Source organism: Etheostoma spectabile, chromosome 24 (assembly GCF_008692095.1).
Source record: "Etheostoma spectabile isolate EspeVRDwgs_2016 chromosome 24, UIUC_Espe_1.0, whole genome shotgun sequence".
In the NCBI taxonomy this organism is placed as follows: domain Eukaryota; kingdom Metazoa; phylum Chordata; class Actinopteri; order Perciformes; family Percidae; genus Etheostoma; species Etheostoma spectabile.
In genome coordinates this window covers 1643536-1661013 of record NC_045756.1, presented here as the reverse complement: position 1 = coordinate 1661013, position 17478 = coordinate 1643536, and the positions used below count along the sequence as shown (strand labels likewise).

The following is a 17478-nucleotide window of genomic DNA, read 5'->3' as shown; positions in this document are numbered from 1 at the left end:
GGGCCTCCACATTCGACTCAAATCATTTAAAAATGTGGTTCTTTGTCAGCTAGTCTATGACATGCCATTCCAGCGGTGTCTTCAAAATATTAAACGATTGAACAAAAGACTTTAGAAACAGTTTACGTATATCCAAATGCACACAATTTACCTGATATATCGAAATTACAGAAACAAAAACAAAAACACACTGAGCCATAATCACGGTAAGCGGAACGTGGTTCCAAGTTCAGTAGGTAACTTTTGTAAAATACAACCGTCATATTTGCCAAAACAGTCAGAATATACTGACAACAGCACATCAGACAGAATATTAGGGGAAGTTTCTGAAGGTTAAACAACCAACGCTGTTAGAAACTCCTCAGCTCTGATTGGTTTTCTTATGCCAATAGGAGCACCAGGAGGAGGCAGAGGAACAGGATTTGGGGATTTTTAGTACTGTCAGTTTTAGCAAAAAGTATTTTTTTATATGGTTACCTATTGTAGTTTAAAAGGGCCATTCCCCCAATTTTACACACCGGTGAGTTCACTTTTCACAGGGAGTACCTAATTCCAGTAATGTCCCCTGTGGCTCTGGAGGAGCTTTGCTTAGTCTGTAACAACAACCCTGATGATGTCACAGTGAGGTCATCAGGGTGCTCTCCATTTGGAGAGCGAGAGCCTGTGCTATGCACTAACCGTGTGTGGTTTCAGAGGAGTCTTCAGCACGTCTACCAACTTTATGATAAAGCATTTCTAAATTGCTTTGACATTTTGGTATTGCACTTATTCACTTTATTGCTGAGAGTTAGTTTGCATCCGTATGAAGCTACAGCATGTAGACAGGTAGTGTAGCTTAGCATAAAGACTGGAAACAGGGATAATTGTGTGCATGTGAATGTACTCAAAAACAGTTAATATTGGCTTCAACTTTGATTATGTCCAACTCATTTTGGGTTCAAAAGGCCCTGAAAATCTATTTTCTTAATGTGAGGAATTATTCCTACATCAAAAAAATAATCTGCCAAAGTTACTTTTAGGATTGCAGTTATCCCTCTTTTCTTTGTGCTCTCCTCACAGGTTTGAAGTTGGTGTGAGTTATTTAGAACAGGTAAGTGTGAATTAGGAGGGAGCGACATTGAAGTCAGTGGGTTGTTTAATTCCAGTCAGTTCAACAGTCCTGACAAAGCAGATTAGCAAAGTAGTACCTAAAAATGTTTATTTTACTTTGATTGTTGCTTATTTATTCATGAATGTTTAATGGTATAGAGAAACACTGATATGAAGGAACGCTTTCAAGCGCTTTAACATCATATACGGCAACTTTACATTCCAGGACACTAAATCCGATTTACAACATTTTCACATTTACAGGCAGTGTTCCAATTATTTAAAGTTTGTTTGATATCTTATTTTAGGAAGAAACCGCTCAAAAGTCACTTGACCTTAGTATGATAACAAAAAAAGAAAAAGAACCATGTGCAGGTTAATTAGCAGATCCCAACATTCAGACCATCTTAAGGCTGTGTAAATAGAGTACCATTACCTGTACAAGAGTGTTTTCATTGACATTGGATTATAAAAAAACTGATCAGTAGTACAAAAGCTTGTACGTCGAGGCTTCGTGAAAATCATGAGCGAGAGTCGAGATGCTGTCCAAGTCCTTCTCCCCAACGCTGCAATTTATCTGTACGTCAGTGCAGGTCACGCCATCATTTCATAACCACGTGTGTGTGCTCACACAGACACACACACACACTCACAAATCTATAATACCAACATCAGAGGTACAGCCTGAAGAAACTAGGTTTTGAATGCAGAGTTTTTCCAAAGTGGTTTGTGATAGACCCAGCCTTCACCCTGGGGGAGAAGAAGAAGACTTGTGTCAAAATATTATTTATGACTGGGAAGGCTTACTATTCATTTTCTGAACCGAGTTAGCATGATTGTTTAATCCAAATAAAGTCATCCCATTATTTGTTTAGGTCCGGAACTGATTTAAAACAGGAGAACGATTTCCCGTATTTGGCAATTAGGACAAAAATAAAGAGAGTTAGAAACTAAAGTGATGTCAATGGCAGGCCAAAAAAAAGAAAATCTACGGCGGAGGACACTACATTAGAAATCCTGGTTTATGTAAGTGACCCAGATTCTTGGGAAATAAAATAGGCGAGTGCAGGGTATGGTATTTAAAATGTATTTAGAGTCAGCACAGGTCCCTCTCCACAGGCCATGCTTTGTTTGTCCTGAAAGTACGTCCTCATTACGAGGCGTTCAAACCGATTAAGCAATCCGAGGATTTTCCACAGGGTGGTGCGGCGGGGGAGTGTCAATGAAACGGCCCATATGTGCGACGACCTGCTGTTCTTTAACCCCCCCCCCCCCATTTGATCCTGAATTGTGAGGCACTTTGGAAACCCAACATGAGCGCTATGAAGGAATCATATCCTTCTGACGTTTAATAATGACGACGACTGAGCATAATGGTTTTGAGAAACGTGAGGATTTAGTGGTAAAGGACACTATAACTAGCCACAGCTGTGCGTTCTAACAGCTGCTCTGGCACCGTTGGGGGGGTGGGGGGAACCTCACCGATATAAAAGTCTGTCAAACTGCACTGCCTTGTTTGCTGTATTGCTCATTTACAGGTCTGAGTGGCGCAGCGTGTACGAGTATCGAGACAATATGTCTACATCCAAGTGCAAATGAGGCGTGTGGACCCAGTTCCACAATGATTAAGATTCACAAAATAGAACCAGGCGTACACGTGTGTGTCTATAAATCTGACAAAAAGAACGCGTATTTATAATTCTGCCTGTGTGTAGTTAGTTGTGAATCTTCAGCGTTCCAATAATAAATGCCGTCTACTGTGCCATCAAACCTAAATGATGCTAAAATATATCAAGGAGCACCCCAGTTCATTCTTGCTCACCTCTCGGTCAAAGTATCTGGTCCTCCAAGCGGTTTCACTCTCAGCCCGGTGCCTCTCCTCTGTCCTCTGCCGCTCCTCCAGAAACCTCTTGTGCTCCGTGGCTTTTTCGATGTCCTTCTGCCGTAAGGACTCGGTCACATGCTGCCAAAGGCGCCTGTGACAGTAAAAAAGTGAGTAAGATGTCGTGGAACGTGCATGTACTCTGAGAGCACAACCTTAGGGGCTGGATTTGCTAAACTATTTTACCTCATATTACGGGCTGTCCAATAAAACACTTTTTAGAATATACTGTAATGAAAACTTGCTATTTAGGGATCACACACTTTTTAAAGTCAACTTTGTTATTGAAAGAAAATATCACTAGAAAACTGCTCTTAAAATTTAACTGCCACTTTTTTCCAGTGTTGCCCTTTATATGTAATTCAATGTTCAATAAATCTGTCTATAATAGAAATGTTCTTTTTATTAGTTGTAAATTCAACAAACAATTTGTTGTGTTTTAGCAGAATATTGAAAGCAGAAGAAATGCAGAACCGAGTACACCGGTCATTAATCTCAACTAATATTGTTATCGTGACGTTCTCCCCATATGAGCCCTACTGCCACTATTCTGACCTGGATTCAGTCGGTCCCTGCTTCTCAATCGGACGAACGCTTTTCTTGGTGACTGGAAGCTTGGTGACGTCCACCACCCTCGTCTCTCCGCTGGTGTAGCTGAACTCCAGAACGCCGTTCCACTCACCCTGCACACGACACACCACCGCGTTGGTGGCATTGTGCTTCACCTCTCCCGTTATCCTAGATTAACACAGGACAACATAAAAGACTACAAGGGCACCATTTCATATGGTTTACATACTATTTTAAGAGTTTGACGGAAAAGTACAAAAACCGTGTTGTGATTTGAAAATATTTGCAGCATGTCTAGTCAATGTTTCAGATGCAGCAGTTACTTCAGAGATATATGAACCATCCCAATAATGTGCAGAATGCAGAACACAGCGAGGGGAGGGACTCACTTGTGTAATTTGCCACCGTAAAATGGTTTAGTCTGGAAAGTGAGGACGGCCGAGTAGCCCGATTTAGCGCAGTTGATGTTGATTTTGCCGCCCAGTTCCACCCAGGGAACAGTGAGGATGGAGCGGGCATACGCACAAGGCAGAGTGAAAGTGTACTCTTCATCGTGCTCCAGCAGATATAGACAACCTGGAAAGGGGAAAAAGATGAAGACAGAAAAAAGATACAACTTTAATTCATTGTTTTTTTTACAACCAGACTCTCCGTTAGAATTACTGCCCTTATTGAAGTAATGAGATTAATGTCCTTACTTTATCATCACCATTAACGATATTTCAGCTGGTGATGTAACGCACAAAAAGAGTGTAGCAATGCCCCAGCAAAAGGCAGAGACTGAACACTACAAGCAAGTACGCATGGATGTAAACAATGTATGATTTTTCTGGGGGCATTTTAGGCCTTTGTTATATAAAACAGCTGACAAAGTGAAAATGGAGAGAGGGAGAATGACATGCAACAGGGAGTGAGCCTTTGTACATGGGGCTCACGCTCTACCAGGAGAGCTATCCAGGCGCAACAATGTATGATTTAAAATCTTTGAGAGAGAAATTTGTCAGAAATTTCCTTAACATGTTTGCTAGACCTCTAGATGCACACAATTCAACTTTAATAGCCTAGAGCTCAGAGGAGTGGAAGATACCTTGACACTTTGTTTCTGACGTATCAAATGTCAACATAACCAAAACCCATGCTGGCTTACCTTCCCCTATCATGGACACGCCAATAGACATTCCCATGAACTTGCTCTTGGTCCACACATGCGTGTTCACACAGATTTGCCTCTCCTGACATTCAGCATAGAAGCCAGACACAGGCGGGTGGTGAGACACCTGCTCCGCCACAAAGCGCACTTGGTAGGGATCCTGGGCGGCGGGCGGGTCTGCGTTTCCCTGTGAGGGCTCCTTGGGGGCCTCTGGTGTCTTGGGTACCTTCCAGGAGCAGTGGAAGGTCTCGCCGATGATGGGGTTGTAGGGCTTCTTGGCAATGGCCCCCTTGCGGCCCTCGTGGAAGGAGGTGAGGTAGTACTCCACAAAGCGGACCATGCGGTCCTCGGGGCTGCTGCCGTCGGTGATAGCCACAAAGAGGTCCGGGTGGGACATGAAATCAGCGTACATCTCCAGCAGAGAGCGCTTCTCCAGGATGAAAGTGGGGAGGACCACCTGGGAAAGAATCCAAGTAAATATGGTTACAAATGTATGCATTTTTTAGGCTACAGTTACATTGTCACGTTTTGGTTTTTAAGCAGTTTTGAGCCTAAGGCACTCTCCGTGCAAAGGTGTTTTTCAGCACAGTAGAAAAACTAATCTCCGTTAAACTAACACGCCAAAACCGCAGATCTCATTCTCCTATACTGGGCATGCGCATGCCGGGGTAAACAGGAGGCAGCATGTATACGTTGCACGTTGCTAGTAGCTGCAAGGGTAACGTTAGTAGCTGAGTCTCAGAACGAGATGTCATGACACATTAAGTCAGTGTTGCCAAAGGTCTCTGTGTGCGGCTGTTGAGACTGCAACACAACCCTGCTGATTCCAAACCAGAACAGGGTCACAAGTGTTTTTGAATGTGTCTACTAAATCTGAGGTAAGCCAATGGATCCACCCGATAACCGATAGATCAGAAACCCAGGAAGAGGCTATCCAAATACTAGAACTATCTGACACAGGAAGATAGAATGTCTTAGAGGACTTGACTCCTGGTGTTTTAAGTGTGCATGTCCAGGAGTAGTAAATACAAAGCAAGAAGTGCTTACTTCAGCTCATTACAAATGAAAACACTGAAAAACAGACCTAAAAACAAGCCGATCTAAGACCAGGTTAATTTATTCAGGGTCACTGCTAATGTTTTCCCATTCAGACTAACTACGCCATACAACTCGACAGTTCCTGATCATTCTTCACCATAACAAATATCACTATGGGTAATGGTGCAATAATCAAGATACCCATTCCGATAAACAAGGCACATTTATTCAACTTTTACTTGATAGTCTTTGAGTTGGTGTTGGGTGATTGCAATTACAAAGTACATTACACCAATATGTTTTGCAACGTGGTAGCTCTCGAAACTCGACCTACCCGCGTGAGGTCCATGCCCAGCTTCAGCTGGGACAGCAGGTGTAGGATGATGCTGCGCTCCTCCTCCACAGCACCCAGGTCCTCCTCCTTGTCTGTGAACGAGTCCTCCGCCTCATCTTCTACATCAATGTCTTCCTGTTCCTGAAAGAGGGAGGGAGGATTTTGACTGACTGATATTGTGACATGAGTCATGATACTGATGGGATATTTTTTGTATCATTATACCATTTTCATAGAAAAATATAAAAAATTAGGAAATTAAAATGATTATAGTGGGATTTTTGCAAGGATCTGTACCAAACAAAGACGTTTGACACGATTTGTAGGCCGTGACGTCTCTGCAACACTACAATACTTTATTCAGAATGGTTTGACACATATTTTACCTTTAATATTATGCCCCCTGCAATTTGGATATTGCACTATTTCATATTGCAATTCCAATAAAATTGCAATTAAGTGTGCAGCCCTACAAACTTTTTCACATAGTAGATCTTAGCTGCTTTCTGAGGGAGAGTGGGTTACATTCCCTGGTCTTACCCCAGAAAAGCTGCAGGACTCGGGGCTGCTGAGCTCCAGATTGCTCCCCTCCAGCGCGCTCTCCCCTGTCGGGAAGCTGCCCAGCGAGCTGCTGCCGTTCTTCAGAACGTCGGGCAGCTTGGGCTCCAGCCACTCGATGGTGGGTCCTGCGGTGGACGGGGAGTGCACAGCAGCAGAGTCAGAGGTACTCATGGTACTATCCCCCCCTACCTCCCAAGTCCCCCTGACACTCACAGCTGCACACACACACACACACACACACAAACAGGCGTAGCTCTACACTCAGCCTACCACTCGCTCCCCACAACCTTCTGGCTGCTGCATGGACAGATGGCTATCCTTAGACGGCTGCTCTACACCAAAAGAGTGTAACCCAACCTCTCAGACAAGCCAGGTATCAGGATACTTTGTCCCTGCCGATAGGAAACGTCCCCATCTTCTGATTGGCTAAACCCTCCCTGTATGGCGTGGGTATTTTCTTTAATGTATGTTTAGAGCCAGGCCGACCTCATTCAAATTCACCCTTTGCGTCGTTGGACAACTTAATCTGACTGGCTGCTGCGATGACTCCAGCCTAATGAAATATACATTGGGTAATGAGATCTGCTGTGAAAAAGTGGGGCATCAGCTGGTCGTTTACCCAGATCTCCGAAATATCAGCGAGTTAGACACTTGGGGTGGTCTCTAAAACTGGTATGTAGGTTTTTTCAATACGAAGCCGACTTAGAGCTTAATTTGAGTCACAACATTTGTCGATTGATATTTCAACCATCTGAAGATCTCATTACCGTCGAGACAGGTGGCAAGAATAGGTACGGTTCCCTATTAATAATGCAAAATAATTCCACTGTCCAGCCAACACAAAGATTAGGCCTGGATGTCTAAGACTATGATTTGTCAGACTGCATCTAGCCTCAGTTAAACACTCTGCGTACCTTACAGCGCAGAGGCAGCTTTTTATTTTTTTAGAAGACAAAGAGACATGTGTTGAGTGTGCCTGTAGAAACACTCCCTTCTAAAACAAAATTGCTAGTCATTCATTTACTTTTTCCCCTTGAAATCAATATTAGAATAACGTGGAAGTATACAAGTAAACAATGACCATAGTCAGACACAGAATATACACACCTACCCCCCATCCCTCCACTGACCTCCCAGGGAGCCTCTCTGCCTGGCCACCTGCTGCAGGTGCAGGATGTGCAGGCACTCATTGAGGCAGTTCATGGTGGCCATGGAAGTGGCCTTAAGCATTAGCAGGTCCTGGTCTAGAGGGCAGAGGCCAGGGGCTGCAGGCAGGCCCTCGATGCTCTGGATCAGGTCTCTGTGTTGGCCCTGGGCCTGGGTCATCATCTGGGGAGGGAGGGGGGTTATCATGAGTATTGTTTTGTTATTTGGGGCAAAGAATATATACATGTAATGAACAATCTGTGCAGTCAGGGTTTGATTATGTTTAAATTAATTGAGATCTTTTATCATAGCCTTGTTCTTTTTTTTATCTAAACATATCATCCATGTTTTGAGACAAGAACAGCAAAATAAGTGATTTAAACAAATAGTCTTCTCATTTTACTAAAGAACACATTTCAAACTTTAAGAGCTACTTGAACAATTAGGGCAACATACAAAACAATTTTACATCTTTTTAATCTGCACTAATCAAATTGTATGCTAAGACAGGGCTCTTTATCCATAGGTCAGCTCCAAAAGTCAAGATCAAATCTCTTTAACTAACTGCCATGTTGTTTGCCTGATTAGCAAACAGGACAAATGTATTGCTTTAAGGGAGCTGAGAAAAACAAAAATCCATAAAGAACAAAATGCATGATTGATCCAAAGTGTGCTGAGCTGTAGTGTACTGGTGTTAAGGGAAGGACAACAGCACCCTCTTGTTTTTGTTATTTCCACTAACCCCAACCGGCCCGTCAGACACCGCCTACCAAGAGCCTGGGTCTGTCCGAGGTTTCTGCCTAAAAGGAAGTTTTTCCTCGCCACTGTCGCACTGTTGCTTGCTCTGGAGGAAACTACTAGAACTGTTGGGTCCTTGTAAGTTCTGGAGTGTGGTCTAGACCTGCTCTATCTGTAAAGTGTCTTGAGATAACTCTTGTTATGAATTGATACTATAAATAAAGTTGAATTGTGGACAATCAGCATCACATAAATGGGTCAAAGGGAAGATGAGAGTTCACAACTTAACACATCTAAATCCACAGCAGTCCTATAAATTAAGTATTTCACATTTATCACTGCATTTCTTGTAGGAACACAATCTATCACATATACAGGAAATGTATAATGTTCCATCTGTTTGTTTGTGTGTATGTACACACTTACAGGGGTGGGATTTTATTCATCCACCATGGAAGGATTTAGAAAATGCTTCCGGCTAGGTTGTATAACAGATGCATGCAACTTTAATCTATAAGCATGTTGATTTTCTTGATTTTACTCGCAATCAATATTTCAGCCAAACAGCTGACTAAAAACTTGGAAGAATGTCCTCATTTTAATTTGGGATTCAGTCCATTACACAAAGTTAACTATTGTGTTCAAATGTCTTTTCTTAAAACCGCTTTTTAAATATAAAGACCACTAAGACATTCTTCACTTTCATTTTAACAACAATCATTTAAAAATATTCTAAACCATTTAAGTTTATGAGCCCATAGCACCCTAGTTACATGCTGGTTGTGAAATGTGTAAGTGAAATGCAAGTGTTACTGCAAGAGTAGATTCTGAGCAAACTACGTTCCTGTCAACAACGCATGCCATACGTCTCTGGCCTGCTGTACCTCTCTGGCGTCCATCAGGTGGTCTGGCAGCAGGGACCTTTTGCTGGAGTAGAGGGACGAGCCCTTGTTGACCTGTGACCAGCCGAGTAAGGCGGCAGGGTTTTGGCTGGGCCGGCGCAGGGACATGGGTGAGCTGCCGCTGCCTTGAGACGCCATAGAGTAGCTCCGGGATTTGGGTGGAGGATTACTCTGTGCAGTGTAAAAATATTCATCTTGTAATTTCCACATACAATTGACAGCTTTTACATATCACTCCTGGCCATTCTGGAAGAAGAGAAAAAAAAAAAATAGAGCCAGATGGAGTGTTGTTTTTCTTCTTTTCTTTTGTATACCAAGACCATTAAAATAGAATGTATGGGGCAGCCAGATAGCTCACTTGATAGAGCAGCTGTCCATACACGGACGCAGCGGGCCCGGGTTTGACTCCTGCCTTTTGCTGCATGTCATCCCCCCCTCTTTCATATCTTCAGCTTTTCTGTCAAAAAATAAAGGCTGAATATGCCCCCAAAAAAAGTATAGCGTTCTATTTTAATGGCAGCGTAGATCAATACTAGTGATTATACATTTTTACATAGACCTTCATATTTCACACCACCGCTGGCTTTGCTAAATTGCTTTAGCATATGAGGAAGTAAAACAGAAAACTGAAGACTGTCCAGCTCAGATCCGCTTTGTGCAAAGTCATATTTTTGTGTTTTCACACGTGCAGTAGACTTTTATGCTATATTAAAACACCGGTCGCCAAAATAACATTTAGTCTGAAGGCAGTACATAATTTAAAGTGTAGAAGCATGCATATTTGCGTGCAGGCTCTAACAATATGTGATCATATACACGGCAAGTATGCCGTCTTACCTTCCCCATGGCCTCTGTGTGGTGCTGTGTGCAGATCTGCAGTCGGCTCACCCAGTGCTGTCTCTCTTTGGCATCGGTGGCTGAGACAGATGCACACAAAAGCATGTTACGTTTAGCCTACGATGATCTTACTCAGCATCGATTCCCGTGTGCTTCTACTTCGCCGGCAGCAGATAATGGAAAACATCCAGATCAATATTGTATGAACCTGATGGATGGTGATGACATTAGGCCTGGAGGTAAAAATGGAGCAACAATAAAAGGAGAACAGCTCGGCTCCTGGCAGTGAAAGCTCAGAGAAGAGCATGCAAACATACTAACAGTAAAGGGCTGAAACAACAAGCTAATGCACTGTGAGCCAAGAGATGACCAGAAGAACCTAATTGAATTCACTGTAGAGATATGACTGTGTTAAAATATTAACAATTTATATAATAAAACATAAATGTCAAAACTTCTGTGTGTGAATGTGTGTGTGTGTGTGTGTGTGTGTGTGTGTAAGGGACCCACCCCGGAGCTTGTACTGCTCCCCGCTGATGGCGTTGACAGTGAAGGTATGAGAGTCCTCGTCGCTGGGGGAGATCACAGCCCCTGCCAGGGGGAGCATACCGCGGGGCTTCTGGGGCCGCGACTGCTCATTGACAAAGTACTCCAGCAAGCCTGCCTCATTGTTTAATACAAAGAACCTGAAAACAACAGCCACCATGACAATGTCAGTCTCACATACAAACCACCATACAATCCCTTGGACTGGATTACAATAAGGAACTTGGCTAAAAGTGGCTGGTGAATTTTTAAAATGCACTCAACTAAAATGCACGGTGTCCCTTGATTGGGACATTGGTGCATTTTAGTTTGACAATGTATTAAACTTACCTGTATTGCCAGCCTGTTACAAGGTTGGTGTATTTCATCAAGTAGCCATCAATATTCTCCATGTGGTCACTGGTATGATTGGTTATCAGGCAAAAGGAGACAAAGAACACTTGGTCTGAGTACACACCCATAAACACACAAAGGTGAATACACAAATAAATCAGAGCATTGCCAGGTGACCGATTTGCTCAAAGGGCAATATGATTGCACTGTTCCCTGTCTGATCAGCCAGCAGATTGACCAGCCTAAATCGGTTCAATAATTCGACAGTCCACTAATGACAATCCATTTAAAAAAAACTGAATATATCAAAAAATGCTAATTGACTTAGCTAAAATCAGTAAACCAACAGGATCATCAGTGACCCACCTATACTGCCAGCCTTTGGCACTTGCTCTCCCCAGGTTTGGGGTCTTGTTCTGGGGCAATACATCCAGCTTGCCTTCGTTTTCCGTGATTCGTATAGTCGTAGTTTCCCCTTGCATAGTCACAAGCAACAAAACCTCCTTAAGATGCTAACTCAGCCTGCTAGCGTTAAACTAACCTGTGAAGCTAGCTAGCAAAGCTAAGTCACCACAGATTTTATTAGGTGGACGAGCCTCCCTTACAACACAAAGTGAAGCTGTCGGGGCATCGCTAATTGAAAGGCAGCACACCGAAACGCAGCACACGGCCAACAGACGCTGGACTAACTGCCTAAATGAAATGGAGAAGGATAAAACATGTCTATTCCGCTCATACAGACAGTGGCCAAATATAGCCTGTGGTGCTAGCTCGCTTGCTATATTTACTGCTTTGACAGGAAACGAGTCACATGACTAACTCACGCGCACTCCAGGGCAGGCTTCCTGTGTCCATTTATAATCCTACTTAAAATAAAACAAAAATGATCAGTATTCAAAATAAATAAAAAAATCGTATTTTTCTTATTCAGAAAAAATACACGCACATAAATTTAAATTGAAAAATGTTTGAGGAAAATATTGAAATAACCGGAAGTTGGGCAAATATTTATATGACCAAGTTACTGGTATTTCATTAGAAAAAAATGCAACATATTTTACGTACCTTTCACAGGTATGAAAATAAGTTAATGTAAGCAATATCCCTGTAACATTGGGAATTTCGATTGTATTTCCGAAAATGAGCATAGTGTTAAAAAAAATAAAGTCTTGACTGCAACATTAACAGTATTGGCCTATGAAACAATTTATATTTTCGACATTTGTATTAAGTATCTTATGTGTATTTGTTATTTGAACTAGTAAACAATTGCGCGGATAAATGTTGCTGCATTCTTCAGTGTAACCATTGTTGTGAAAAACCTCTTAACCGGAAGTGTCAGTAAATATGCTGTCTGGCTTGACGTCGGTAAGAATTTCCAGTCATAAGAGCAATTAATAAAGGACCAGTGATTACATACTACACATCAGCTGTCCTTTCTTCGTTCAACACTCTGCATTAATGCCGCTTTATAAATGCACCCAGTGCCAAATTGTAAACCGTATTAGGCTACAGGTGTTAAAAAAAGAGTGTTAAGATGGTATAATTGGCACTGTATTTTTCTTTAATGTCATTTCCACTTTTGAAGGAGTGGCTAGAGAGGGGAGGGTCGAATCGGTGGAAGAATGTGCAGGGCGTATAAGGAAGTTAAAGTAGAGAAGGAATAAAAGAACGGTAGTGTCTTCACCTGAGACCAACAGTAGGATTTACCACTTTTCAAAATGCCAGCAAAGAAAGTCTGCATCGTGGGATCTGGAAACTGGTAACTTTCACCAGTCTTTTGAATGCATCTTACAGAAACAATAGCCTCCCGTTATTTTAGTTTCGGCCTATGGTAACCTGCACCGCGGATCTAGGCAAAGCTGTACCGCGGATAGCCTGATCTAAGACTACAATATCTTCACGCTATTTGTTAAAAAAAAAAAAAAAAAAATGAGAAGGAAAAGTAATTCCGCTATTGTGGCCCTACAGCCGCGCCTCCCTAATCCTCGCAGCCCATACCTGAAGGTTTAGGCTACAAGCTGCGACATGAACATGCTGGGAGTTCTGACTGATGTAAAAAAACAATCTCAGTAATCTTGGGCCTGAGAGGAACTTGGAAGACTTTATGGAAGTTTTTCCTCCGAATGTATTACATGACGTCATCAACATGTGATTATTTACGGTGCGCATGTGTAGCCTATCAGTAGGGAGGTTGATTTGATTCACACTATTCCTATTACAAATCAAAACAGGTCTCTAAAGTTTCACCTGATTATAAGGTGAATATGGTGTGCGGCTCCGTGGTTCTGATGAATATGGCCCTGCACTGTTTTTGGGTGCCGTTTGAATTCTCACTAGTTTTACACCAAATGTCTGCTCTTGTCGTTTCCTCTCCCCAGGGGCTCTTCGATTGCCAAAATAATCGGGCACAATGTCAAAGCATCCAACCGGTTCGACCCAATGGTGAACATGTGGGTTTATGAAGAAATGATTGATGGGAAGAAGCTCACAGAGATTATTAATACAGAGCACCAAAATGTCAAATATCTACCAGGTCACAAGCTGCCCAGGAATGTGGTAAGTGCTCCAGTTTAGGAGAGTCTTGATACACAGCCCAGCTTATCAACAGGTGATGCAAGTTCCTGCAATCATAAAACACGCTTGGATTGTACAGTAATTAATTACATTCATAATAGTGAATATGGCCCGTTATCAGGTTCATCTACCTTTGCTAAGTCTTATTGTACTCTTATTGCAACACTGCCCACTTTAACACAGCTATCAAGTGCAAAAGAATGGCAGGAAATACATTGTGTGAAAAGACACATTGTCAAAGAAGACAGTGTTTCATCACAATCGTTGATTTCTACAAGATTTATTCATTACACATCTTGCATTTTTGTTGTTTAGTAGTGCATTTGTCACCTCCATATTGAGATATTTTCCCAGAGACCACAGACCTGTTTGTTTTGCCCCGATAAATCTCAATTAAGACTTGGGAACAAAGAGGAAGGGGCTATTTAGAAACTTTTGTGTTTTACCTTTTTGAAATTAGCGACTAATATACGTTGTGTGCATTTAGTTTTGTTGTCATTATGGATGTTAAGGACCTGTATGTTCTGTTTTTGCTGTCATGTGGGACCCAGGATGGTTTATGTCAAGTGGTTTATTTTGCTAAGAATACATTTAACCACAACAACAAAAAAGTGGGATTTCAGTGATACTCTGATCACACGCCATTTACAGACCAACTTTGCCTCACTAGGTCGCTGTTCCGGACATCACAGAAGCTGTCAAAGGAGCAACGATCCTCATCTTCGTTATCCCACACCAGTTCATCAGCAAACTGTGTGATCAGATAAAACCTCACATCATGGAGGGAACCATCGGGATATCGCTCATCAAAGTAAGATCCTGTTATTGTTTGTCGCGTGACAATGTCTCGCCAAAAAGAAAAAGGGGAAACAGAAATATAGTCTCCTGACTTTGCTACATATTGCTCTGTGGCCAAGACATCACGGGTCATTGAAGTTGAGCAATACATAATCGCCACACTGAAACAAACCAACATATACATATATCTCTATCTATATCTCTATCTATCTCAAGGCCAGAGGTTATGGCATTGAGTGTAGCACAGAAGCTGTCTCTTGATTGGTTATTGTCATCCAGGGTATCGACGAGGGACCAGATGGACTAAAGCTTATCTCGGACATCATCCGTGAGAAGCTCGAGATTGAGGTCAGCGTCCTAATGGGGGCCAACATCGCCAGCGAGGTGGCAGATGAGAAGTTCTGTGAAACCACCATCGGTTAGACACTTTTTACTCCGCTGCACCTTATTAACTGCCGTTGCTTGCATGCAGAGACTTAAGATTGAGAAGAGGATGCTGTGTGGTGGTCTGACAATGTCAAAAACACAGCATTGCTTCCCTTTTAACAAATATTTAATTAAGTTTTGTTTCTTTTTTCAATAACTTTCAATACAGGGGCAAAAAATGAAGCAAATGGCCTCATCTTCAAAGAGCTGCTTCAGACTCCCAACTTTCGCATCACTGTCATGCGGGAGTGTGACACAGTGGAGCTGTGTGGAGCTCTAAAGGTGAAGACAGCCACATATTGTGAAGTTTAAGTAGTTACTGCTCATTAATACAAGAGCTTCCAAATCTCTCGATATGTAAATAAAAAAGCAAAATGTTCCATGCCAGAATATCGTGGCTGTAGGTGCTGGATTCTGCGACGGCCTCGGTTTCGGCGACAACACCAAGGCAGCCGTGATCAGGCTGGGTCTGATGGAAATGATCGCCTTCGCCAAGTTGTTCTGCAAAGGCCAGGTCAGCTCCTCCACTTTCCTGGAAAGCTGCGGCGTGGCCGACCTCATCACCACCTGCTACGGCGGACGAAACCGCAAAGTTGCCGAGGCCTTTGTCAAAACCTCCAAGGTGAGTCCCGTCACGCCAGAAACAAACAATCATAACTACTTTTTCTACTTATCTACTACTCTACTCTACTTATTAGTTAGCTTCAATAATTTGTCCCAATTTCAGAATACTTCAAATAGTTGCAAGATAAACAGTTACAACAGCTAATTTGAATATATAAATGTAGGGGCCATGCAGTAAAATAAATGGTAAATAGTATTAGTTGTTTGCTTTTTACTGAACAGGCCGCATGCCACAGAGCCAAGTTAGTGCTCTGAAGCATGATTTGTGACCCAAAACTTGGCATACCCTTAATATTACAATGAAATGAAGATATATGGAAAACGTCAAAATAATATTAAAACTCTGTATGTATTTTTCCTCAAGTCTATTGTTGAGTTGGAAGCAGAAATGCTCAACGGGCAGAAGCTGCAGGGCCCACAGACCTCCGCCGAGGTCTACAAGCTCCTACAAAAGAAGAACATGGTCAACAAGTGAGTCCACTTCTATAGGAACTGGTACCGATGCCTTTTGGCTATCAAATGTGGTTATATAAATCATAGACTTGCATTGCCAGACCCATCTCCACAGTGCTGTGGAGTAAGGTCTGGCTACACCACACATACAATATGGGATAGGAGGGGGGGGGACTGATTGGTTTGAAGAGATGTAAACAACCCAATCGTTTTGGGCAGCGGACGCAGCGACGGTGGCGCTGCAAAATAGTCTGCAAAAGGAACTCTTTTTTTGGTGGAACATTTGCACCCCTCAAAAGAAAAGCCCCACATCCAATATTTTATCAATTTAACTGTTGACATAACACACTAACGCGAGCTATTTAAATTAGCTGATACATGGTGAAACCTCTCTTACCAGCGTATCGCCGGGTGTACTTCGTCCACAGCAATCCCTCCGATCGGTCCAAAAACGTCCACGTTAGACGGTAAATGCCGTAAACATATTCTTTGTAAATCTTTACAATCATTGCCTGAAAGAACCAAGCAGGCCTGCCTTGTTTCACGGTCCAAATTTTCTTCACAACTTGCCATTTTCAGCGTGTGGATTGAATTATTTTAGTGTGTTTCCTGAAGTGAACAGAGTTTGAGAACATAAACACACAGAGCGCGGGAGCTGAGGGACAGGGAAACGTACATCTGTTAAACCTGACTAAATAAATCACGTGAATCTAACTGGACCAGTTCCAACGCAGCATGACTGCATACTCGTCGGGTGAAGTACAGCTAACAGCCATGGTCCTCTAACACAGGTGTTTCCATTTAGTGTGTGATTAGACTCCTTCTCAGGATCTGAATGGGGATGATACTTGATTGACATCTCACTCACTCTTTTTTGCTTTTTTGCATCTATGTCTTATATGGCATTTTATAATTAGAGTCAAACTACACATGAAACCCAATTAATAAAGCCAAGGACACTGTTTATTAGAATCTGAATCTGATAAGGTAAAAGCTTTTGTTCTTATGTAGAGTATGGGGACATCATGAACTTCCCAGCTTCACCCTGAGCAAAGGTCTAATCAGCCACAAGTGAAAACACCTGTGTGCAGTCCATTTAATCAGGACACATGCCACACCTGTCTGTCCTAGATCTGTGACCAGTTCACTGGCGGTGTCCTCAAACAAAGGCCCTGTTTACATGTACATGGTTGTTTTGAAAAACGGAGACATTTCCCTTTGTTTACACTCAAACGGAGAATTGGCCTCTGAAAACGAGTCTTTCTAAAATCTCCGGCCAGAGTGGAGATCTTTGAAATCTTTGTTTGCGCATAAACTGTCTCAAATCACACACTTACGTTAGTGCACTTACAGACAGTACACTTCGTGCACTATGTACTGTCTTGCATAGTGCGTAAATTTAATGAAGGTTAAGGTAGCTGAGGAAGTGATTTGTTGCTGTTGTGGCTATTTTGGGGATTCTGATTGGCCAACG

The 17478-nt window shown here is 42.4% G+C and overlaps 2 protein-coding genes across 4 annotated transcripts in view; one reads left to right on the top strand and one right to left on the bottom strand.

Moving 5' to 3' along the window:
- Positions 1-95: 95 nt before the first annotated feature.
- On the bottom strand, positions 96-16577 carry LOC116673900 (oxysterol-binding protein-related protein 11). 3 transcript variants are annotated; one of them, XR_004327910.1, is made up of 14 exons: positions 11493-11943; positions 11124-11192; positions 10758-10933; positions 10248-10327; positions 9393-9581; positions 7755-7953; positions 6604-6749; positions 6064-6204; positions 4689-5148; positions 3931-4117; positions 3527-3709; positions 2912-3065; positions 1439-1839; positions 96-109 (listed from the first exon to the last, which is right to left on the bottom strand). XR_004327910.1 is itself a non-coding variant. In XM_032506257.1 (13 exons), the coding sequence occupies exons 1-13, from the start codon at positions 16575-16577 to the stop codon at positions 1783-1785; spliced, it is 2079 nt and encodes a 692-aa protein (XP_032362148.1). In that variant the 3' UTR covers positions 141-1782. The 3 variants fall into 3 exon arrangements, 2 of the variants coding, with proteins under 2 accessions (XP_032362148.1, XP_032362147.1); XM_032506257.1 differs by lacking the exons at positions 96-109; positions 11493-11943 and adding an exon at positions 16540-16577 and having other exon boundaries at positions 141-1839; XM_032506256.1 differs by lacking the exon at positions 96-109 and having other exon boundaries at positions 141-1839.
- gpd1c (glycerol-3-phosphate dehydrogenase 1c) overlaps positions 12631-17478 on the top strand; it is a 5427-nt gene continuing 579 nt past the window's right edge. The window contains exons 1-7 of the mRNA XM_032506261.1: positions 12631-12888; positions 13508-13685; positions 14374-14514; positions 14781-14919; positions 15097-15209; positions 15316-15549; positions 15916-16022. Coding sequence (XP_032362152.1) covers positions 12848-12888; positions 13508-13685; positions 14374-14514; positions 14781-14919; positions 15097-15209; positions 15316-15549; positions 15916-16022 — 953 coding nt within the window. The 5' untranslated portion in view covers positions 12631-12847. The remainder of the gene's footprint in view (positions 12889-13507; positions 13686-14373; positions 14515-14780; positions 14920-15096; positions 15210-15315; positions 15550-15915; positions 16023-17478) is intronic.